The 25641-nt window shown below is 36.5% G+C and overlaps 3 protein-coding genes and 1 long non-coding RNA gene across 4 annotated transcripts; 2 read left to right on the top strand and 2 right to left on the bottom strand.

Moving 5' to 3' along the window:
- Positions 1-3540: 3540 nt before the first annotated feature.
- On the bottom strand, positions 3541-9567 carry LOC131799735 (ATP-binding cassette sub-family C member 4-like). Its single transcript, XM_059117434.2, has 6 exons — positions 9010-9567; positions 8415-8794; positions 6617-7998; positions 5576-6149; positions 4847-4983; positions 3541-4719 (listed from the first exon to the last, which is right to left on the bottom strand). The coding sequence occupies exons 1-6, from the start codon at positions 9565-9567 to the stop codon at positions 3842-3844; spliced, it is 3909 nt and encodes a 1302-aa protein (XP_058973417.2). The 3' UTR covers positions 3541-3841.
- Positions 9568-14201: 4634 nt separating this feature from the next.
- On the top strand, positions 14202-16553 carry LOC131799737 (uncharacterized). The gene is made up of 3 exons (XM_059117437.2): positions 14202-14253; positions 15202-15574; positions 16048-16553. The coding sequence occupies exons 2-3, from the start codon at positions 15223-15225 to the stop codon at positions 16551-16553; spliced, it is 858 nt and encodes a 285-aa protein (XP_058973420.2). The 5' UTR covers positions 14202-14253; positions 15202-15222.
- A 2196-nt stretch (positions 16554-18749) lies between these two features.
- On the bottom strand, positions 18750-21151 carry LOC131799736 (mitotic apparatus protein p62-like). The gene is made up of 5 exons (XM_059117435.2): positions 21003-21151; positions 20437-20613; positions 19887-19946; positions 19089-19265; positions 18750-18867 (listed from the first exon to the last, which is right to left on the bottom strand). Exons 1-4 carry the CDS (start codon positions 21079-21081, stop codon positions 19093-19095), a joined length of 489 nt encoding a protein of 162 aa, XP_058973418.2. The 5' UTR covers positions 21082-21151; the 3' UTR covers positions 18750-18867; positions 19089-19092.
- A 2017-nt stretch (positions 21152-23168) lies between these two features.
- LOC136283587 (uncharacterized) lies at positions 23169-25629 on the top strand. The gene is made up of 3 exons (XR_010718868.1): positions 23169-23226; positions 24642-24732; positions 25260-25629. It is a non-coding gene; the product is annotated as an uncharacterized lncRNA (long non-coding RNA).
- The last annotated feature ends 12 nt before the right edge of the window (positions 25630-25641 follow it).

Here is a 25641-nt window from a genome sequence, read left to right as displayed (position 1 = left end):
TATATAACTATATGTACAATTTTTGAATCAGTATGCAACAGCCAACGTAGCAAAGCTTTCGAGTTGGCTGCTGTTTATTTACAAGTAAAGAAAGGAACGAAGGAAAGGAATAATAATTAAACTAATTAACAAGGCAAGAAGTGTTATGAAAACGAAATGACGATATTACATTAAGATTACTTACATAGATACGATTACAAAGTGACTTTTAGTCGGGAATTCAGAACTGTGACTGATATTTGAGGGCATGATTTTTATAACGCTTTTTAAATTCATTAATAGAGAGCCGTTTCCAGTTTGTTGGTACCGTTTCCCAAAATTTAGAGGCTACATATACAAAGGTAAATTTGACTGTGTTGAATCTTACTTTTGGTCGATGAAAACACCCTTGGAGGCGTATCTGGCGTTATACTTGTGCAGGCTAGAAACTGTTCTGAATGAATCATAAAACAGGAAAGGAATACTGGAATACTTGTTCAATATCTTATGTGCGAGTAGGCACGTACTCAGTTTAACAATATTATCGAATTTAAGAATATCAAGAAGCCTATAGAAAACTTGGGATGACTCTCCACTTTCTCGCTTTCTTTTCACTATTTCAGGTTTGGCGAAAATGAGTAGACTGGACCAAGAATCACGCAAGATTAAGAACTGCTTTAAAGTCATAGCTGAAACTGTAGCTTTAAAAGCGTTTTATAAAATTTTGGGGGTTCAGTTGACATCCTTGTTCTCTCTTTTTTATTTTATTTTATTTAACTATGTATTTATCTTCTGCAAACCGCAAGCTATACAATTCACATCGCAATTGACTAAATTCTGACATAAATGATTCGAATTTTTTCATCTTTTCCAAAACGTTTAGTAGCATGCTCTATCACAACTTTCTTGCGGTTTCAACCTTTAGTGGCGTTCATCTGTCAAACAACAACTGCATAATACAATATGAATGAAAGAAAATAATATCAGTTTTCCAAAAACCACTAAAGTCATATATGACTAAATATTGTGATACCAGATCGCAAAATAAGATAAGAAATCCTCAGTCGATACGTGTATCGATACGATAGTGATTTTCATCATGGTTGAATTTAAGCCCTGATCATAATTGTTATACAAGTTCTTCACTCCAAGGAATAAGGTAGGATAAAGCGGCGCCTGAAAATAAAGATCGTATTAATCGGCATCTTTTTGTGTAAGTGCATCACTCATCGGTTTATGGAGCATCACTCAAAGGTTTATGTAGCACTACTCTGGCCCTCGTTTAACAATAAAATACCGTCGCAGTTTTTGACAGTGTTTAAACGATGAGCGATAATGATAAAAAGTGAATAAAGTTGGTGAGTTTCTAGAAAAAATGTGGTGCTACGTCTGTGAGGAGTATAACGAGATCATTTGGTTTTGTCAACTAAGTTGATGATGTAAACTGATAACCGTTTCAAAATTTGGCATTTGGGGCTCAAGATTTAATATGAACCTCCAAAATAAAAATAATAATAAAAAAAAAACATTTCTTAATTTTTTTGCGTAACATTTGCTGTTTGTGGGTGTTTTTAGCTGTTCACACCTAATTTGAACGTGATTTGTACTATAAACCTCCGTATATTAACAGTTCAATTTTGTTCATCTTGTTAAATTCCTGATGAGGTCTGTGTGATCAGACGAAACCGGTCGAATAATAAACTAAGTTGACTCGATCTGCTGCTGTGTGCTGCTCTCTAGTTTTCATTTAAAAAAAAATTCACTTTAAAAAAGTTGTTTCAAAAATTTTTTTCAAAAAAAAAAAAAAAATTAAAAAAATTAGCCCTTCGTCAGAGCGAATAGAGGAGTTGTGGGCTCTGTGTGTGAGTTAGTAAGGAGGAAACACGGGAACATTGTAATGAGAAAAAACAAATTAGTTGAATGAAGACCGTTTATCATACCGTGGGGATTAGGAGTTTATTTATAGATTATTTCAAGAGCACTTCCGCATATGTTGGATTTTGATTCTTAAGTACTGGCATCATCCATGAAACGCATAACTGAAGCGTTGATGCCGCCAATAAAGCCATTCTCTGCCTAGAGTTAAAACCGTTTAAACCATGCCGATGAAATTTCTGTTGCTCAGCCGTTTCCTTCTTAGAGCCTGTACAGCCTCTTACCAAGCGAAACAGCAGGAAGGTATTATGTCACAATTATGAAAGCATGACTTCTTTTTCTTTCTTTTTTTCCTTGTAAATGCATCCTTTTTCCATCAGTACATTGATCTTACTTTTACTACTACATTTTTCTTCTTGTTTAGTGAAGACAAAGGCCAATTTAAGTAGCTTTTTTATCAATCAAATAGATTTAAGGTTTGCTTTAGCTCTTATATTTTGAAGCCTAGCAAAAAATTATTGTAGGCTATATCAGAAAAGAAAATTTGTAAGAAATATTTCTAACAGATTCATCTCCATCAAGATTAAACAGGTAACGTTTTAAAGAAAAATCTGAGATGATTGTTTTAATTGATTCAAAGCTTCAATAAAAAATTGCACAGCAAACATCCTTGTTTTTATGCCAGTACTTAAGAATCAAATTCTTACATATGCGGAAGTCCTCTCGAAATAATCTGTAAATAAACCCCTAATCCCCACGGCATGATAAACGGTCTTCATTCAACTAATTTGTTTTTTCTCATTACAATGTTCACATGTTTCCTGCTTACTAACTCACACACAGAACTCACAACTTCTCTATTCGCTCTGACGAAGGGCTAATTTTTTAAATTTAAAAAAAAAAAATTTTTTTGAAAAACATTTTTGAAACAACTTTTTTAAAATGAAATTAAAAAAAAAAAACTAGTGAGCAGCACACATCAGCAGATCGAGTCAACTTAGTTTATTATTCAACCGGTTTCGTCTGATCACACAGACCTCATCAGGAGTTTAACAAGATGAACAAAATTGAACTGCTAATATACCGAGGTTTATAATACAAATCACGTTCAAATTGGAGTGTGAACAGCTAAAAATACCCACAAACAGGAAATGTTACGCAAATCCAGCGTAACAATGTTTTGTTTGGGAAGCCTTTCGATGAAACAAAATACAACAGGGTGATTCAAGCTTGCACGCTAACTAACGACATAGGAAGATTTCCAAATGGTGACCTCGTATTTGTTGGAGAACACGGTGTCGTGCTGAGTGGCGGCCAGAAGGCTCGCGTTAATTTGGCTCGTGCAGTATACGCCAATGCTGACTTATATTTACTCGATGATCCTTTGAGCGCAGTTGATTCTAAAGTTGGTGATCACATATTTTTTGAGTGCATTTGCAACTTGTTAAAGAATAAAACAAGAGTCCTAGTGACATACACAGAAAGGTACCTTAGGATGGTTGACCTGGTTGTGGTTCTCAACAACGGATCCGTCCCAGGAAAAGGCACTTACAGCGAATTGAAAGAAAGGGGAGTAACTATTGATTCTATAATAGATGCTAGTAGTGCCATGGTCCCTCTATCTTGTAAGTGCTCGATCCACATATCGGAAGTGACTAGATAGTTAATATATCATGACCCTTTTTATTTTCATCATTTGATAATTTTACCTACATGTTCTATGAAAGACTTTCCCTCGATTTCAACCTAACGTTCCTTTCATTTCTCAGGCTACAACAATATAACTATGATTGGAAGAAAAATGTAATAGATTTCCAAAGGTTAATCAACAATATATGAATACATATTACGGTACATAAATTTAAAAAAATCAACATTAAATCCATTTTTGTTCTCCATTAAATACTTTGGCGTTGGTCAGTCAGGTTACTTAAGGCTTCTGAAGACCTCGTTCAATTATAACTGCGATTGAAAATAAAGATTGTATTCATAACCCTTTCTGAGATCCAATGAGTTCATCAACGGTGCCCTGAGCAACAATCTGGCCTTCTCTTAACAATAAGATACCGTCACAGTTACTAACAGTGCCTAAACGATGAGCAATAATAATGACCGTTGAGTTTTTCAATTTCTCGTGCACAGTTGACCAGATGGTTTTCTCTGTATTTGGATCCACGTGCGCCGTTGGCTCATCCAAAATAACGATCTTACTTCGCTTAAGCAAAGTGCGAGCCAAGCATATTAATTGTCGCTCACCACTACTCAAGTTTTCGCCTCCCTCAAAAAGTTGGTGATCAAGTTGACCGTCTAGATTTTCAACCAAACTGGTGAGTTTCACCTCTTTGATAGCACTCCATAGTTCATCATCTGTGTACTCCTCTAAGGGATCCAAGTTTCTCCTTAACGATCCACTGAAGAGAACAGGGGATTGGCCGAGGACAGAGATACATTTCCGCGATTCCTGAAGTTGAACACCTGTTATGCATACACCATCGATAAATATCTCCCCTTCGGCCTCAGGCATGCGTAGGAGAGCTGATATAATGGACGACTTCCCGTCACCCGTCCGACCTACGATTCCCAACTTGTTCCTAGGCTGGATTTCAAAAGTTAAATTTTTGAGTACTACCGGTCCGCCTGGATAGTACCTCATGTAAACATTTTTAAAACTCACATGACCATCATATGGCCAGTGTTTTGGAGGAAGTGTTTTGATGGTGTATCCAGGTTCTGAGTCGAGGCGCGTGTACTCCAGGACTCGCTCCACAGACGTCATAAGGTTCTCAGCATCAGCATATTGTCTAACAGCCACTTGGGAGATTTTTGCCGCGTCAATAACATAGGCAAGCACCAGACCAGCCAAAGCTGAGATAAATAGAAAGATTAATGGATCAAAACAATAATAATAATATTGATCAAGTCTATAGATAGCTAAATTAATAGATAAACTTTGTCAGTATTATCAGTTCTATAGAATTTTCGTGATTGATACCTGGGTTTTGAGAAGCTAAAACAGAAGCAAAAGCCACTGCAGTTGTTAATACTGCGCAAAGTACGTCAGCACGGAAACCAAGCCACCGATTACTGGCTACCACCATGGAAAACGCGCGATTGTGTAAATCTTGATGCCTGTAAGTTATAGAAGCAAAAAGATAAGCAAACTAGAAAAACAACAAAATGAGACAAGAGTAATTATTTTTACTCTATGACATTTATGGACGTTTAAAAAGCTTCACCGTTAGCTACCTGCATTTTCGCATTTGCTATCATGATACGGTTCAGGGCTCAGTTAGGTACAAAGGAAAATTTAAATCCGTAGCACAGTGAAGCTATGATAATATGAGCGATATTCCTTTATTCACGGTTCCTGGTAGAAAATCTAAGAGTGATGCTAAAAGTTACGAGAAAACGCCACCAAAGATGCGTGAAAGAAAATCGTGAGAAGTGAAAGCTTTCAGTTCTAAGAGATTTTTTATTCTGTAAAACTCTCCAGAGTCAGACTTAAAAGAACATTGAACACTCTGTAAGCGAATGAGGACTTTTCATAAGTTTGGAAAGTCTTCTCGGTTCCTGGGAACCGTATTGACCGGTTCTTTTCTTTTTGGATATTCCTTTTCGCAGGCGATCGATGATACCTATTCTCCAGCTTAAGGACTCAGTTTCCGTCATCAGCTGTAGCTATAAAGCATCAAATTTAATTGCTTCACGCAATCATACTCACCTATAAAACTCTCCGATGAAATCGTTTTCTCTTTTTCGACTGCGAATTGTATCTAAGCCGATCATGGTTTCTGAAAAGTGCGATAATACGGGACTTCGACAAATAGCCTCGAGCCTCTTGAGCTCACGGGAAGTCTTCAAGTAATACCACGTTAAGCATAGAAAAATGACCACGGCTGGAACCGAAACAATGGAGAGCCAAATATTCGTTAACAAGGGTAGCAGCATGGCTGTGGATATAAACAAAAAATACTGGATGGCTGATAGAAACGTCCTGGGAAGTAACTCGTCCATGCAACCAATGTCTTTGGAACATCTGTTTAATATGCGTCCCGCAGGATTAGTGTCGAAAAATAACACTGGGGCTTTCAGCAAACAGGTAACGAGCCGGCTGTGCAAATTTTGAGATGATCTGAGGGAGACACTGAAGAATATGACGGCACGGATGATGGCCATAGCGAAAGCACCGAACACTAGAACAGCGTAAGTACTCAGTGCTGACAATGACTGTTGTTCCGATGCAGGTTGAATAGTAGTGAACCAAGAAAGCCAGACGTCGGGTGAAGCAAGAAGAGCTAATAAATGAATCAAAAAAAAAATATTCGTTTTCCAGAACAAAAATGATTGCGACTTATTATAGAAATGTCATTTATTCAGAGTTGTGGACAAATGGCGTTATTTACGTGAAAGCTATGAGCGTTTTAGTATGCATGTATACTCCAGGTGATCTGGAAAAGTTTCAAACTACGGATCACTCAAAGAATATGTATTACTAAGTTTCACGCGTGATGGAGACATCAGAGATGAGATACGTAGTGCGTAGAACTACTTGATTTGCTTGCTAGTTTAAATTCTCGTAAAGTTACTAATCAAAAAAGGATTTATCATCATCATCATAAACAAGATCATCACCAATATCCCCTTATCGTTAATGATAGCTGTTTTCTTTTTCTAATATTTTTCAGTGTTCTTTCCTACGTGATCATTTTTCTTGTTCTAGGTTAAAATTAGCATGGGAAGTTACCTGGTATTTTTCTCTTACCTTGCGTCATAAGAAAAAGAAGAAGTAAAAGAATCATGAAAAATGGATGCATTCCGGCTCTAAAATAATTCCAATATAAGGAAGAGGAGATATCCCCAGTTGCCATATCTTCATGGGATACAGGCAAAGGCTTATCGAATTGGCTTCGGTTTGCGTTATGACGTAAGCTAGATTCTTTGTTAGGAGTGGTGGTCTTTTTTTCCATGGCATTACCAGCATCTATTATAGAATCAATAATTACTCCCCTTTCTTTCAATTCGCTGTAAGTGCCTTTTCCTGAGACGGATCCGTTGTTGAGAACCACAACCTGGTCAACCATCCTAAGGTACTTTTCTGTGTATGTCACTAGGACTCTTGTTTTATTCTTTAACAAGTTGCAAATGCACTCAAAAAATATGTGATCACCAACTTTAGAATCAACTGCGCTCAAAGGATCATCGAGTAAATATAAGTCAGCATTGGCGTATACTGCACGAGCCAAATTAACGCGAGCCTTCTGGCCGCCACTCAGCACGACACCGTGTTCTCCAACAAATACGAGGTCACCATTTGGAAATCTTCCTATGTCGTTAGTTAGCGTGCAAGCTTGAATCACCCTGTTGTATTTTGTTTCATCGAAAGGCTTCCCAAACAAAACATTTTCTCGGAGTGTTCCAGAGAAAACCCAAGCAGTTTGAGAGACATAAGCCACATTTCCGGAGTAGGTTATGTTCCCACTGGATGCAACGACTTCTCTTGCAATGGCAGCTAGGAGTGTAGATTTTCCACTCCCCACCTCACCAGTAACGACTGTCAGACTCTTCTCCGGGATCTCAAAATTGACATCGTGGAGGATATATGGCCCGTCCAGTTCATCAAATTTACACCAAAGACCTTCAATTAATAACTTTCCTAAAGAGGTTTGAGTAGATTCAGTTCTATAGTTACGAATAGTATCGTTGTCAACAGAAAAGTTTTTATCAAAGTCTTGATTTTCGGATATTGTTTCTTCACTCTTATCTTCTGCTTTTAAGGGGCCTCGAACATAAAGCTCTGGGAAGTTGTTTTTAGGTTCTTGAACACGATGTTGGTGGCCAGGAGGCTTCTCAGTGGATTCCAAGCCCATTGAAGGGATATTTTTCAGCAAAAGAAAGTTTCTGATTCTTTTTAAGGATATCCACAACTCAAACACTGAGGTAATAGCGTAAGAGAATCGTGTGATGGTAATTCGAAGTGTGTTAATGAAAGCCAGAAGCATAAACGCCGTGGTAGGTGAAATTAGATGGCCATCGAGGCTGAGAGCTAAGACAGATAGAAACGTAGCTACAGCCCCTGCAGTAAACGGCAGACATTCCACAATTGATAACAGAGCTCCCTTCTTTAGGATGATCCAGATCTCCTTCCTAGTGGACATAAACAGGAATTCTCTTCTACTGGCACCTCATAGTGTAAATCAGTTATCGAAAGTGAACGCATTACTAAACCATGGTAGCTAAACTAAAGCATCAATCTCATTTTTCATGACAATAAATTCAAAGCCATTAAAATGAAATCTGGTGGTTTTTTGGTTTGGTAATTCCATTACTCAGTTGAATGACTGGTCAGTCTGACGATTAGTAAGGCAGAAGGTCGATCAGACGTACATGTATTTTAATGATAAGCGAACTTTATTCTTGTTCTTTTAGAAGGAAGAACATCTTCCCTTCTTTGAGGAATATACCAAACCAATCATTACTTATTTGTAATTTTCACAGTGCTATTATTTTACATTATATTCTTTTTGCGTCTTAATGCAATTTCGCGGAATGTCCTCACCTACCTTCTTACTTCTTGAATCCTATCCTTATGGCTGTTCTCCAAGGCGTTAGCCTTAAGTGCGCGAATGCCTGATATCAGTTCAATCATCATTGATATGCGATGATCGGACACGGTGGCTGTTTCCTGCCGCAGCTGAGCACACAGGGATGAGATAATCATGACAAATGGAATCACCGCCACAAGGTAGAAAACTCCCATTATTGCTTCCCAACTGATGAGGTAAAACAATAAGGAAATCACAGCTGCGATTTCGAGTATTGTGAAGGTTGAAAGGAATATCCATCTGGGTGCCAATTCAATTCTTTCAACGTCAGTTGAAATTAAGTCGATAACATTTCCACTTGTCACTTTTCGAAGCGTCTGTTTACTAACCAACGGTATCTGAAAAGGATGATCACTTCCTGTTAGAGGTTGAGATGGATCGAGAGAAAGACAGGAAGACAAACGGCAAAACATCTGCCGCTTAACTGATTGACCGATTGACTCATCGACTAACCGACTGATTGACTGATTCAATAACCAAAGAAATGCATAAATAGATGGGTTAATGTCTCACCGGCTAATTACAAGCTTCGTTTGCTGTCATAATGACTAACCTTTAGGTATATAAGACCCTTAATAGCACTGCTGAGTCGTATTCCTAGAAGTTCTAACTGATACCCAGTATAGTGAATACAGGCGGTAGATAAGCCGCTTAATGCTAGCAGGAAACAGCATCCATAGGCTAAAGAGTAGTCTCTCTCTGAGGAACGGAGCAAATGAAGGAGCAAACCGAGGAATAATGGCTGTAAAACACGACATACTGACTCCAAGAGCACAAAACATGTCAGGAAGGAAATCTTCCTTAAAGACGTGGTCCTGACGATGCACTTCCAGAGGCTGGGTTGTACTTTACATTCTTTATTCTTGTTGAGTTCATTTACGTGTTTGTTCCATTCCTTCTGAAGGCTCTCTGTCAGATCTCTGGCCTTGTCTTCTTCGTGAAGAGGCAGTATGTCAGAGTGTGCCAAGGGTCTCTCGTTCCCCATTCTAAATATGCCGTTCATCCACCAAAAGGATAATAATGATAACCAACTTGCAAATGTTGCAGGATGGACAGAGCTTGTGGTATCCACATCACTTGACAGTCTTTTGTAGCTAGCTTTTTCCAACATCCTAAATTTTAATAGCTAACTAAGACAACGAGAAGCATTAGATACATGAGGTATAGAGTAGCAAGAAGACACAGCCTGATACATCGATTACTAGTTTAATAACAAGGTTGCTACTTAAATGAATTATGAGGTAACGCTACCGATTTCCTTTTTTACTTCGAATGGATCTGAAAACGAAAACAAAACGGAAAGCATCGATAGATGTGCTTGATAAATTTGCCTATCCTGGCTGATACCCTTCCGAACATTTTAATAATAGATTCGCCTCTCCTTAACTGTTTTTCTTCTAAGTTTGACAATTGTTGCTGCACGAAAGTGAACCTCTGTAATAGAAATATTTTGCAGAATAGAACTTTCTTGCGGATATGTTCTATTACTTAGCTTCCTCCCGCTGGTCTTAGAAATTTCCGGCTTTAAACTTTGGTAGATCTCCGAGACCTCACCCTTAAAATGGCAAGCTAAGCGATTTTTTTATTATTTCTTTACGAAACTTTAGCAATATTTACCTATTTGTGCTGTCTTCGGAATATCGATTTGCTCTCACAGAGCGAGAGTGTTGTGCTCTGGGATAGTTATATCACATAGCTTAAACACTTCAAGCAATTAATATTTAACTGTTGAAAAAAAATTTTTAGGTTAAATAGTGAAGGTCATGAAATTGGTGAACAGCTATTCGAACAGATGGGATGGAATCATTCTCGAAAAAAGAAAAAAAAAAAGATTACCCTTCTAGCGGTCAAATTCTTTCCTTATAACCATGAGTCTTAATTAAAAAGAAAAGAGTTTGAACTCAGCCCAAGGTTCTGGGAACAATAGCCATGACATGCTATGAAGCTTTTAGCAAGTAATGCAGGTTAAAAACAATGTCATGGTCGTAAAAGACCTCTCTAGGTCTGCCATGCCTCCACAGAGGTCTGTGGGTCATCCATCGAAAATAAATCGATATTGTGCCATCGATAGTAAATTTCTATGATGCAATCGTTAATAACACCAAACACATAGAAAACAAATGACATGCATAACAAAGCAATTAGATTTAAGGCAAATAAGGATTAAATCTGTATTATTTTTTATTCAATGTTTCAGTATTGGATGGCACAATGCTTCCCAAAAAATATTAATAAGTTAAATCGAATTTGCTTTTTTAGACTCTGCTAACTTACTCATTTCATATTCAAACACGTCTATTTACCCACAAGCAGAAATTAATTATGATTTTATGAATAAAAATGGGACATAAAATATTGTTTATACAATAAAATTTCAGTTTTAAGGCAAAAGTTAGTAAAAAAATATATGATTGGCGAAGTTAAGGCTTATCTGTTAATATGGAGATGAAGAATAAAATAATGAATTGTTTGAATTTTACAAACAACCTTGCCGGTGTTCTTATAATTTTAAAGAGAAAAAAAAAAGGCATGATGATCATGAAAAACACTATGAGTGAGGTTACTTGTAAACGATATCGCTAGATTCACATTGTCATATCAGCTTAAAAAAATAAATTAAAAATAAAATAAATAAAAGAAGCAACGGGCCTGTCATTAAAATAGAGTCTATGTCCAATACGATGGGAAATATTTGGAGTAAAATCTCTTGAAATAGATTAACAGTCCTTGATAAAAGCATGTTGTACGAAAAAGAGAGGCTCTCTTTACTTCATAACAGTATAGTGTCCTTTACACCTACTCACATTTGGAAAAAATATTTACCCGGGAGGTGTGTTTTAGTAGCAGCCCAATGTCATTTAAGCCTTGGGTGAGCAGCCTCAATGTGATCTAAGCCTTAAGTAAGCAGCCCTAATGTCATCTAAGCCAGATAGCTTCTAAAAAAGGGTAAACGAGGAATGACAACTTCTTCCTTACATTCACCACTCTACTATGAAACAGAGGTTTCCTTTTTCAGCATCATAGTTTCTTTCTTCTTCTGTTTATCATTTTGTAAATGAAACATTTACCACAGAGCACCATACGCTATTTTAAAATTGAAATGAGATGCCATCAGTGGCAGATTGTAACGAGGCAACCGAAATATTACATTAAACCCCAAAATAGTCATAATGGTGATGGCACTAAATGTGTGGAGATAAATATCTTTTGAAATCCAGAATGTGAATTGAAATTGCTGGATTTGTGTCATTTATTTAGAATAAAGTTGGATTTCTTTAACCGACAACCAGATGCTTTATAACTACTCGTATTTACTCTACATTTCAGAGCTGTTATTCTGATTTTGAACAATATTTACGCTACCGGCATAAAAAGAAAAAAATGGTTCTCGACACGTTTTCCATTGAGAGCATTTCGTTGGCAACGTAGATATCACAAGTTTTTCCTCGTAAAGGAGACTGAAAAAGTGTGTTTTATCCGACGAAGAAAATGTCTTTCTTTGATTGATCTCAAAGCTAATAACGTTAAAATTGTTAGAAGTAAAGATAATATTTGCCAACCTTGGCTTTAATCTCCTCAAATTTGCAATATAAAACTGTTTTCTTTGAGTTATGTTCTTTGTGATTTGACACTTTTAGGCTCCACAACTTAGCCATGATGTTAATAACATATTTTTAAAACGTCTAAGGTCAAGCGTGAACAAACAAGTGTTCCCGAATTCCAACTATATAAGTTATTAGCTAAAATGTGATAAAATGTAAGGAACTAATCATATCAGTGGCAAGAAGAGCAGTCGAAATAGGAGTAGCTATTTGGTGATGTGGAGTTTAGTTGCCATTGATTTATGGTTTATAGCTCTGCTTTTACCTTAATGACTCATCAGATTACCCTCTTAAATCTTCAGGGTATCCACTGATTTCTAAAGTTAGAGAAAGAAAATTTACAAGCTAGAACTCAATCATAATACTACACCGATAACACTTTTAGCAATATCTACCTTATGAAAGGATGAGACGGGTACTGTGCTGTAACTTGGGAATATTACCTGGCTACTAAACAATTGGTTCATACGGCGGCGCGCGTTGATCGAGATGTGAAGCACTTGGGAAGTTTGGAGATCACGAAAGATGCGTAGGAGTTTCTCGAGGCGTAGCCAAGAGCATCTATAGCTTCTGGAGTGCTCTCCAAACTTCCCGAGTGCTTCATATCTCGATGAACGCACAATTGACGTATGAACCAATTGTTTTATAACATTTGCAACCCGATGGTTTAAATGTTATAAAAGGGCTAATTTTCTCTCTGCTGCACTTCAGCACGTTGATAATTTTGTTTCAGGAAAACATTTCGCTACGTTGTAAACGATCTTGTCTTAGATTGGTCAAAAAACTGACAGGTGAATTCATACGTGTAAATGAACTTTATTTTCTGATTGAATACAAAATTCTCTTATCGAAAAGAAACACAAAGATGCTGTTTCATTGGCTACTTTACAACAGGCCACATCCTAGCTTCGTGTGACAGAAAGTTGGACACAAATCTAGGAAAGCATCGCAAGGTTCCACCAAAGAATATTTCAAATATACTTTTATGGTATAAAAGCTGGCTCGCAACTTTCCATGTTTAGCTTAAATTGCCGCCGAAATCTTAACCAGTTTTTTAATAGTAAAATCCCAAAGTAAAAAATCGCTAAGAAAATATTTTTTTTGCTCAAGGGATTTTTTTGCTGATGTCATGAGCGTGCAAAATAGAAATATGAAGCACGCTTACGCAATTTAATTTCAGTAGACAAATTTACTAGCTATGTCATGCAATTTATAACATAGCTTGTAAATTTGTCCACTCAAATTCAATTGCGCGAGCGTGCTTCATATTCTTGTTGTGCACGCTCAGCAAACAAATCCCTCGAGAAAAAAAATTTCCATCGGGTTGAAAATGTTATAAAACAATTGTTCATACGTCATCTATGCCTTCATCGAGATATGAAGCACTTGGGAGGTTTGGAGAGCACTCAACAAGCTAGAGTTGCTCTCGGCTACGCCTCGAGCAACTGTTATGCATCTTTCGTGCTCTCGAAACTTCCCGCGTGCTTCATATCTTGATGAACGCACGCTGACGTATGAACCAATTGCTAAATGACTGATAATCGTTTAACATAGCTTACTGGGCAAAATTTTATAATTATTTACTTTTTGTGCAAGCTTTGTCAGGCTGCTAAATGGCGATTTTTATTCACAGTTTCTGTAGAGGTTATAAAATTGGTTTTGCACCAAAAGAAAGTACTAGTACCCCTTGATTAGCATCAATTCAACGAAATCAGTTGGTATCCTTAAAAAAAACGAAGATGCCTCATGGTTTTAGGAAAAGAGGGGGATGGCAAAAAAAACTTTTGAATAACAATATTATGTTTTCTTGTGAGTGTTTTGGTATGTTTGAGCATAAAATATTTTAATGTGACATGAAAGGAAGAGGAAAAAAGTAAGGTGAAACATGAAGCTGTACCCTGACCAGAAACGACCTTTCATGGCTTGTCATAACGCAACAGAGGCCTACGAGTTATCTTTGAGTGATATGCAAATCCCATTGATTTTAAATCATAGCGAGGCGGTCGTTATTAAAACTAAACACAGGCTAAAAGCAATTAACCCGCACAATAAAGCAATTATATCCTTTTAAACACAAAATACAAATTGAAATTGAATTGCAGTGTTCTTTCAAACCGAGAAATGCCATGGATACAGGATTGATCCACAAAATTTTCCTTAGCTCTGGATTCTACTGCATCTAACAGATAATATTGGTAAGTTGATTGTAACCATTAGAACCAGTCAACATTACTCGAAACACGATTGTGTGTTTGTGTCTGTCTCCTATTTTGTTTTATGAACAAGGAAGTTAAATGTCTTGCACGCGAACTTCGCGTGATTAAGAGTAACTAAAGAAATGTTCTAACTGTCAAGTTGTTAATGCGTTCAAAGGAAAGGAAATTTTTAATGAAATCGCGCAAAAAGCGCGAGTCTTGACAAAATTGCGGTTTTTTGTTTTATGAACGAGGATGTTAAATGTCTTGCACGCGAACTTCGCGTGATTAAGAGTAACTAAAGAGATGTTTTAAGTGTCAAGGTGTTAATGCGTTCAAAGGAAAAGAAATTTTGAATGAAATCGCACAAAAAGTGTGAGTCTTGACAAAATCGCGGTCGGCCTGGTAGATGTTTATGTGCTACCGTTCATACACGTATAAGATAAAGGGAAATGAAATGATACCAAAACAGGTAAAACATGTTTTTTGGGTATCCCTCATACATCGGCAAACGTGTGCTACATATTCAATTTTTCAAACATCGTCTGATGGGAGCTGCGGGAGGTTTTAATTGCGCTATGGCTTTGAAAACTTTCACATCTTATCATAGATGTCCACCATAAATTTACGATTCAGTAACGCCGACTTTTATCCATCTAATTTTTTTTATTTTATATATTTATAGGGAGTCTGTGTAATGATTTTTCTGTTTTACAGTGCTCGATACGTAGGAGTAGGAGCAGAGCGCGATATATGTTGTGATAGGGGAAAAAACAGAGAGACTATACTTTCATCCCTACAAGCCTGTTTCGTGATTACTCACTCATCAGGGGACTTTATTGTTAAGAATATTCGTACTATCGTTTCTATATTTTACAAATTTGCATAGTAAGCGTGGCGGTAAAGTACGATGCTATATATATACTTATATTTCTATTAACTGTTCAGGACAGTGACCTAATTCCCCACATGGAGGGACAAGGAATAAGTGGAACAACCTTGGCGGCTGTGGCGTTTGAAGCTTCGGCGAGCTATGAACAAATTAGACCCACCTACCCATTGGAAACTGTAAGGTTCCTGTTGAAAAAACTCGGAATTCTAGAACACAACAAGATTGAAAATTATACCTTTACCAGAAATCTTCCGCTTACTGTTCTTGAATTAGGATCCGGCACAGGCAAGTTCACTCGAGTTATGTTTGAAATCTTAAGAGGCACCGGGACTCAAATAATCGCGAGTGATCCCACAGGTACAATGATACAGCAGTTCCAAAGAGTTTTACCCCGCATTGAAATTCTGCAGTGTCGTGCTGAGAATATTGGTAAGTCAGGTTTAATTCACTTTTGCGTCACCCTGAGAAATAGTTCAGTCTATCTGCAATTGATTGCCTTGTAATAATGCATCAGAAGTAATCTTTAATAATATTACGACAAAGTTAGCAAAGTGGAAAAAAAATGAAAGAAAATAGAAAAGTGAGAAATTAATGAATGACAAATGGCCATGAATTGGGCGTGAGTAAAGAGGCTATTTCATTATCATTATTATTATTATTATTGATAAATCCATTATTTTTTTACTGAAACGCTGTCATAAAAAACATGTTTTAAAGAGAAGCTTAAGGGAAAACTAAATAAAATGCAGCTCCGATCCCGACGAGTTAGTCTGGCACTAAAATTAAGTTTCCTTTCTCATTCTCCAGCGTCGGGATAACTTTGGAATGGTCTTTCAAGCTGCTATTTTGTGCTTGAATTTTTCGCATTTTGAAATTCCATTATATCTCTTGTGTCGATATAGCTCTCCCAGACTCGAGTGTTGATGCAATTGTAGCAGCGCATTGTTTTCACTGGTTCGCAAACGAAGAGGCTGTGAGAGATATTTGCAGAGTTCTAGTGCCTGGTGGTTCTCTGGGAATGATTTGGATCCTTCCTGATGAATCAGTGCCTTGGGTTAAAGAGTTGTTGACATTTTTTCGCCCGTTGGAAAATGGTTTCGAGCACACAACCTCAGAAGAAACCATGAATAAGATATTTCAAGTGGTCGGAAAACTGTTCACTGTCCAAAAGGATTCGACAACGAGGAAACACTGGCAGCTTACTTACGATGAATGTTACAATACCCTGGCTTCTAAAGGTATTTTGCAAAGCAGCCCTGATGAGGTCAAAGATGGATTCAAGGTTTGGTTTGATAAAGTCATGCGCAAGCATTTTCCTGATATCAAAGAAAACGACCGGATCCCTTGTCCGTCGGTCACGTTGATCTGTTGGTGCAAGAAAAAGGAAATGATACAAAATTTAGAATGAACCTCCTGGTTCCTCTATGATTTGCTTGATACTTGCGAACTTTTTTATATGACCTGTAGCTCACTCGTATTAAAACGTTTAATTAAGTCCTTTAGTCACCAAGTCCACGCCCTAAGGTCTTTCTTGTACTTTCCTAAAATGGTTTCGCGCACGAGGCATAACTTGTCACGACTCATAACGAGTTTAGATTTGGGGCCGTTGTATTGATTTTTGGAACTTGGTCCCACTTCCGAGTTAGATTTAGTCATCATAAATTGAAGTGTATACCTATATCCATGCCATGATTGTCACACCCATTAAAATTGGCCGTATTACCTCATCATCACAGTCGAATCTCCAACTATCGCTTGGTTTCATTGTTGAGAGGGAGGGTGTGGAGGGATTCATTGACCTAACTATTCGAGAAAGATTCCGGACACAGAGAACTTCAGTGGTAAACATGGTTAGTAGAAATATAAAGGATATTTACGCAAATATTGGCAAAATAAGGTATTTTGTCATGGTATCAATTTTCTATCACTAGGATTAATTCCCATTTGATTTGAATATTGTTTTGTCATTATCATCGCTATTTTCATTATCATTGTCGTTATAATTATTGTTGTCATTATCATTATGGTTATCATTACTTCAACGAGCTTTTCCAGATGATTTTACTTCACACTTCCTATATCCTACTTTGTCTTTTCCTCGAAAATAATAATAAAAAAGGAGTTAAATGGTGAGGATGTTGTGACTTTCAACAATAATATGGGTTGGTGTAAAAGAAATCATAGTTGAGGATATCAATATTTGTTACTGTCCGGTTTGATAGTCTCGTTTCGGTAAAAGCTAAGATATCAGGCTTGCGGTTGACAGAATGTAAAAACTCGTTCAATAGAGACAAATGCTTTGGAAGACTTCTGATATTACAATGAAACATAGATAGACACTTTCAAGTGGTATTATCTAAGAGTTGATTCAGCTGAGTTAGGAAATAATAATTGGAACGTGGACAATTAGGGATGTTATCAGAATCAATGTCATACCACCAGTTACCAGTCACTGCTAATTTTTTTAAAAAAGAATTTTTTTTTTTTTAAATAAAAACTAGTGAGCAGCACACAGCAGCAGATCTTGTCAACTTCGTTTATTATCCAACCGGTTTCGTCTGATCACACAGACTTCATCAGGGATTTAACAAGGTGAACAAAATTGAACTATGAATTTTCTGGACGTTTACAGTACAAATCACTTTCAAATTGAGGTGAAAACTGCTAAAAACACCTACAAACAGGAAACGTTACGCAGATCTAGCGCAACAATTTGCAAAATGTTACGCAATTCCAGCGTAACAAGTAAGCAATGTTTATTTTTTATTTTTGGGGTTCACGTTAAATCGTGAGCCCCAAACGCCAAATTTAACACTCTTTACGGCTATCAGTTTACATTATCAACAAAGCTGATAAGGCCAAATGATCTAGTTCTACTCCTCACAGACGCAGCACCACTTTAGAAATTCACCCACTTTATTCACCTGTTATCATTATTGCTCATCGTTTAAGCACTTTTAAAAACTGCCACGGTATTTTATTGTTAAACGAGGGCCAGAGTAGTGCTCCATAAGCCTTTGAGTGATGCTCCATAAACCGATGAGTGATGCACCATAAACCGATGAGTGATGCACCATAAACCGATGAGTGATGCACTCATCGAATATACAAAAGCATGATTAATACGATCTTTATTTTCAGGCGCCGCTTTATCCTGCCTTATTCCTTGGAGTTAAGAGCTTGTATAATAGTTATAATGAGGGATTAAATTCAATCCTGATAAAAATCACTCCAAATTATTTACGTTTCCCCAGCCTCGCGACTAACTCAAGCCTCTAGTTCATTTTCATTTCTATTTTATCACCTACAAGAATGGACTGAAGATTTCTTAACTTATTTTCCAATCAAGTATCAAAATATTTGGTCATATATGACTTTTGTGGTTTTTGGAAACCTAGCATTATTTTCTTTCATTCATGTTGCCACTAAAGGTTGATACCACAGGAAAGTAGTGATAAAGCGTGCTGATAAACGTTTGGGACCAGATGAAAATATTCAAATCATTTATTTCTGAATTTAGTCAACTTTGATGTGGATTGTGTAGCTTGCGGTTTGCAGCAGATAAATAAATGAATGAAATAAAATAAAAAAGAGAACAAGGATGTTAGTTGAACCAAAAAAGTTTATTTAACGCTTTTAAAGCTACAATTTCAGCTATGACTTTAAAGCAACTTTCTTAATCTTGTGTGATTCTTGGTCCAGTCTAATCATTCTCGCCAAGCCTGAAATAGAAAAAAGAAAGTGAGAAAGAGTCCTTCATAAAGTTACTTAAGTGAGTAATGAGGCCAGTTGGGACAAGCGCACTTCTCTATAGCATGTCACAAGTAGTAGAGAGAACTCAACAAGGACGAGTACATGCATTTCTTGTTTAAAAGATGCCCTCAATTTTCTACGCGATTACAAGCTTGTAGCAATCCTTAATCGATATTTGTGAAAGACTCACCATTCTAACGACCGTAGGGGTAGTATGGGTAGCGGTAGCTGTAGCGGTAGCCGTAACCCTTTCCTTTTTTTAGGTAGTAACCCTTTCGGACACGATATTTCCGGTAGCCTTTACGGTAGCTTTTCTTAGGTTTTTTTCGGTACTTGCGGTAGCCTTTTCCTTTCCAATACAAATAACCTTAAAATAATTACCAAAAAATGCTTTAGACCATTATATCAAACTATGGATTATCGATCATAAAAATCTCAGAATCAGACAAAGGGCCCATTGATTAACATTTCTTTCCATATTTTATAAGATAATTGTCTGATAATATAATGATGTTGCTTTAGTTATATCTTAGCAAGATGGAAACAATAGCCTCTACTTGGCGTAAAAATATACAGGAATGTTTATCCTCGTACATTCTCTGTTCCAAGATGCGAACAGTTTCCGAGAGCGAAGCTCGAGGAAACCTGCGAGCTTCGAGGAACAGATAATGTCCAAGGACAAACATACGAGTATAATTTTTGCGTAAAATATAGGCTTTGTAACCATAATCCTTCAAACATTTGGCAGCGCGCGCCGAATGTTTTCTTTTGAGCGTTCTCCAGTACGATTTGATGAACAAACAGATAATTCCCATTTTCTGCCAAATCTTCTTGAATTAAAAACTATGGATTGCGTGATATCCTTGACTATGCCCAGTTTTAGCAGGGGATATTCGGCCACCGGACCGAATATCATTTTTGTGGGAGCAAGAACGTTTCATGGATCATAAATCAAAATGTAAGATCAAGATATGTTGAATAACTTTACCATATTTCTTTTTTGACTTTCTTGGTACCGGTCTTGGATCCTCAGAAACTTCATCTTCACCTGATGGAACAAAAATCATAACATTTGGTTAGAAAGTGCTTGTATCACAGTTTACTTCATTGATAATTGTGTCATCATGTCCCACGTAATTGATCTTTTTTTCCAAAGAAGTAAATCACCCGGTAATCCCTATTATAAGATAAATTCAGACATTATATGGATCCTGTTGGTATAATCAGCGGAGTGAGCAATATTCTTTTCTTTGAGTCTTATGTGCGATTAAAATAAAAACCTCGCAAGAGTTGAGCTTTTGTTCCTTCCCATACTACATTTCATGCTAACTTTCAACTGTTGTCAACCAAAACCTGCTAAAAGAACTTGCTCGATGCAGAAAATGATCATTAAAATCACCCCTGTTTTATCCTAAACTGTTCTTTCACGAGTTTCTTCCCAATGAGAAGAAAAATTCCAAACTCTTGTCATTGACATTATAACTTGGATGTCATCTCCGAAGTGGAGACAGAACTCGGTTAGCAGGATCAACACTTGCCTGTCTCTTCGTCTTCATCGTTCATTTCTTCTAATTCCTTAGCATCCCTCTCGTTTTCTTCATCTCCTAATTCGTCAAATGCTTCATCTTCATTTTCCAGCTCCTCATCATTCTCCTCGTCAAATTTATCAGACGCAGTCTCGAAGTCTTCGTCATTCAGATCTTCAACTTCATGTGCTATTTTAGGGTGGAAAAGAAGGCAAAAAAAACTGATTAAAGGTGAAAATCAAAGTAGAGTACGCTGATTTTCATTTGAAAACAATCAGACCTGTAATTAAAGGGAGAGAGTCCTGACACTTCCAAGGAGAGTTGCTTTCTTATCCACATTCGTGAGAACTGTATTGAAGATAATTCCTATGAGTATTCTTTTCTTTTCTGGGAAAACTTTTTTTTAATCAGGCTTCAAAAAGTAACTAAGTAGCCTCTTAAAGTGACCTGTATCCTCACTCAGAGGAGCATCTAGGTAAGGAAAAAAAGAGTACTTAATAAAAGTAACACCATTGGACTAGTGGAAAAAAGAATGGTCTGACTAAAATAATCATGCTCTCGTAATTTTGATCCAATACCTTCCCGCTTTTCCGCTAGGTAAGAGGCTCTACCAGCTCCAAGAAGGAAACAGCTGATCAACAAAAGTTTCATCTGCATGGCTGAAGCCGTTTTAACTCCTGGCAGAGAATGGCTCTTGTGACACCTTCATCGGTCCATTTATGGGTTTCATACAGATGCCAATACTATAGAACCAAAACTCAATACATTACATTGCATGCTTTGCACGTAATTTATTAGGAGAAAATTAAAAATAGGCAAATAAAAGTAATATTATATGGTGCAATGGATGACAAGACAAAGGCATTGAGGTGTCGGAAATATCATTCTTAAAGCACTCTTAATATTCTAAGGCTAAAAATAGAGAGGTTGAACTTGAAATTAGTGCGCACGGTAGACAATAAACTGCATCAAGAACAATTCTACGGAACAAAACTATGAAACAGAAGCCTTGGGGATCTGAATAATGTTGTGATACTAGTTGCTTCGCTTTTTGTTTTGATTATTTTTAAAGCTCAGCCGAGAATCGAACTTCTAAATTAAGAACAGTTATATTTAGACTTACGAATACCTCAATTTCATGTTACTTGGTTGGACAATTTACTCGTCTGATATTTTTTCATTTTTTTGTCTTGCGTTGATTGAATAATAGGGCCTCACTGATTAGCATCCTACCAAACCAAAAATTTCCGCCTTTTTTCTTTTGGGTCAAGCATGTAGTCAGGGCGAATGGCAAAAAGTCAACAGGAGAAACTAAAATAATTCTACGGAACAGCATCATTTAACAGAAGCTTCAATAAATAGAATAATCAGATGTAGAGTTTTGATACGAGAGGAAGCTCTTTCTGGGTACATTCTTAAAATCTCAGAAAAGACTGAGCTTAATTTCAAAATTCTAAAAAGTTGTATTTAGAATTCAATATGTTAAATTGATGTTACATAGTTTGGCAATATGCTGGTCTAATATTTTTGATTTTATGTCCTGGATAGTTTCGATTGCAGAGCTTCACCGAGTAGTACTTCGATGAAAATGACCTGCTGCTTAGATATTGCAGTTCTATCATTAGAATTTGAACTCTTCCCCAATTAGAAAAAATGTAAAACTGTTGTCCATCATCATCATCTGTTAGTTTCGATTGCAGAGCTTCACCGAGTAGTACTTCGATGAAAATGACCTGCTGCTTAGATATTGCAGTTCTATCATCAAAATTTGAACTCTTCCCCAATTAGAAAAAATGTAAAACTGTTGTCCATCAATTGATTTTATGTCCTGGATAGTTTCGATTGCAAAGCTTCACCAAGTAGTACTTCGATGAAAATGACCTGCTGCTTAGATATTGCAGTTCTATCATCAAAATTTGAACTCTTCCCCAATTAGAAAAAATGTAAAACTGTTGTCCATCAATAAGAAGATTGTTGAGAGAGCAACGTCTTAAAGAACTAATGATTGATTTTTAATGCTTGACAACGACGTAAGGAGCAAACAAATTAGTGGAGACCAAGTGCGTAAAATAAGATCTATTAATAGATTAGTACTTAGGTCTATACTGAATACATGTAACGATATTCCTGTTGATCACTGCTGTGTTGGGATATCAACAGTGAAATTGATCTGAAGAGGATGTAAATCTTTCTTTATACATAAAGAAAGGAAATTTTAACTTTTCTGACTGAAGTAATTTTAAGGAACCAAGGTTAAATTAAGTACAGAAGACTAGTATTGAGTATAAAAAAATTAATGTATTTTGCAAATATTGATTCCTGTATTTTTGTTTTTCTTTAGAAAAAGAAAGACTGGACTGTTTACAGTATCACCATTTTTTTGCTCTTTCTTAAACTCCTCCAAATATATCTAGAAACAGTCGTGCCCATCTTAATTGTATTCTAAATATTGACAAGTTCCGACAACCTTTTAACTTGACGATGATTTTGTGAGACTTTTACACCTTTAAAGCGTTGAAATTATTCAGAAAGTTTATTCTGCACTGCCCTAAATGTTGTCTTAAAATCTTTACAATTTTTTTAAAGTCTTTTTAGGTATGTTTATTGTAAATACTAGGAGGATATCTCTACTGATATTAATTATTGTAAATACCAGTAGAATATCTCTGCTGATATTATTTATTGTAAATACTAGGAGGATATCTCTACTGATATTATTTATTGCAAATGGGTGTGGAGGGATTCAGTAACATAACTATTCGAGAAAGATTCCGGACACAGAGAACTTCAGTGCTAAACACGGTTAGTACAAATATAAAGGATATTTACGCAAATATTGGCAAAATAAGGTATTTTGTCATGGTATCAATTTTCTATCACTAGGATTAATTCCCATTTGATTTGAATATTGTTTTGTCATTATCATCGCTATTTTCATTATCATTGTCGTTATAATTATTGTTGTCATTATCATTATGGTTATCATTATTTCAACGAGCTTTTCCAGATGATTTTCCTCCACACTTCCTATATCCTACTTTACTTTTTCCTCGAAAATAATAATAAAAAAGGAGTTAAATGGTGAGGATGTTGTCACTTTCAACAACAATATGAAAAATACAGCATCATTCATGAAGGAGCTTAGATGTTCCGCATACTGTTGATATCTGTTAGGCCAATTGTCTCCTTTTTCTTTATATGTGCATTCTTGTTTCCATTTTGCTTCAGTATACTCATACAGTTAACAGCTTCCTCGTGAATATCAATGGATTCATTGTATACATTGATCAAATCAACCCTATCAACATCTCTAACATACTGGTCCACATCAAAGTTGTCATAATCACGAAAATAGAATGCTCTCTTATACCTTGATATTTGTCGATCAAGCACTGGTAATAGAATGATCTGAGACATCAACCAGCGCAATGCCGGCATTCACACTCAAATAAGAATTTGCGTAAATGTGGTCAGTCAGAGTAGAAGTATGATGAGCGAGCCTGGTTGGTTTTGTTATTAAAGGTAGTAGATTGTTAGAATAGAGCATATTTAGGTACTCTTCAGATAATAAATGTTCACTATATTCCTGGAGATCTATATTAAGATCCCCAAGAATGTGTATCTCATGCTAAATTGCCTCTTTAAGCAAAGTTTGAAATTCAAAAGTAAAAGCTGGTAAATTACAAGTAGGATGGCGGAAAAAGGAACCAACAATTATATTAGATCTCCCATTCCCTGACGTTATTTCTCTTTCACCAGGATGTTATTTCTATTTCACCAGGATGATTCGTCCAATGGTATAGTAAACTTTAAATCAGGTCCATGAATGGCATTAGGATTTTTCGAGACATATAGCCCAGAACTGCTAGTCTGTTTTAGTGGGTTGGTGTGGAAGAAATCGTAATTTAGGATATCAATATTTGTTACTGTCCGGTCTGATAGTCTCGTTTCAGTAATAGCTAAGATATCAGGCTTGCGGTTGACAGAATGTAAAAACTCGTTCAATAGAGACAAATGCTTTGGAAGACTTCTGATATTACAATGAAACATAGATAGACACTTTCAAGTGGTATTATCTAAGAGTTGATTCAGCTGAGTTAGGAAATAATAATTGGAACGTGGACAATTAGGGATGTTATCAGAATCAATGTCATACCACCAGTTACCAGTCACTGCTAATTTTTTATTTTTTCTATTTTTTTTTAAATAAAAACTAGTGAGCAGCACACAGCAGCAGATCTTGTCAACTTCGTTTATTATCCAACCGGTTTCGTCTGATCACACAGACTTCATCAGGGATTTAACAAGGTGAACAAAATTGAACTATGAATTTTCTGGACGTTTACAGTACAAATCACTTTCAAATTGAGGTGAAAACTGCTAAAAACACCTACAAACAGGAAACATTACGCAGATCTAGCGCAACAATTTGCAAAATGTTACGCAATTCCAGCGTAACAAGTAAGCAATGTTTATTTTTTATTTTTGGGGTTCACGTTAAATCGTGAGCCCCAAACGCCAAATTTAACACTCTTAACAGCTATCAGTTTACATTATCAACAAAGCTGATAGAGCCAAATGATCTAGTTCTACTCCTCACAGACGCAGCACCACTTTAGAAATTCCCCCACTTTATTCACTTGTTATCATTATTGTTCATCGTTTAAGCACTTTTAAAAACTGCCACGGTATTTTATTGTTAAACGAGAGCCAGAGTAGTGCTCCATAAGCCTTTGAGTGATGCTCCATAAACCGATGAGTGATGCACCATAAACCGATGAGTGATGCACTCATCGAATATACAAAAGCATGATTAATACGATCTTTATTTTCAGGCGCCGCTTTATCCTGCCTTATTCCTTGGAGTTAAGAGCTTGTATAATAGTTATAATGAGGAATTAAATTCAACCCTGATAAAAATCACTCCAAATTATTTACGTTTCCCCAGCCTCGCGACTAACTCAAGCCTCTAGTTCATTTTCATTTCTATTTTATCACCTACAAGAATGGACTGAAGATTTCTTATCTTATTTTCCGATCAAGTATCAAAATATTTGGTCATATATGACTTTTGTGGTTTTTGGAAACCTAGCATTATTTTCTTTCATTTATGTTGCCACTAAAGGTTGATACCACAGGAAAGTAGTGATAAAGCGTGCTGATAAACGTTTGGGACAAGATGAAAATATTCAAATCATTTATTTCAGAATTTAGTCA

Source organism: Pocillopora verrucosa, chromosome 9 (genome assembly GCF_036669915.1).
Source record: "Pocillopora verrucosa isolate sample1 chromosome 9, ASM3666991v2, whole genome shotgun sequence".
Lineage (NCBI taxonomy): Eukaryota > Metazoa > Cnidaria > Anthozoa > Scleractinia > Pocilloporidae > Pocillopora > Pocillopora verrucosa.
The sequence above is the reverse complement of the archived record's forward strand: the minus strand, read 5'-3'. Positions and strand labels throughout refer to the sequence as shown.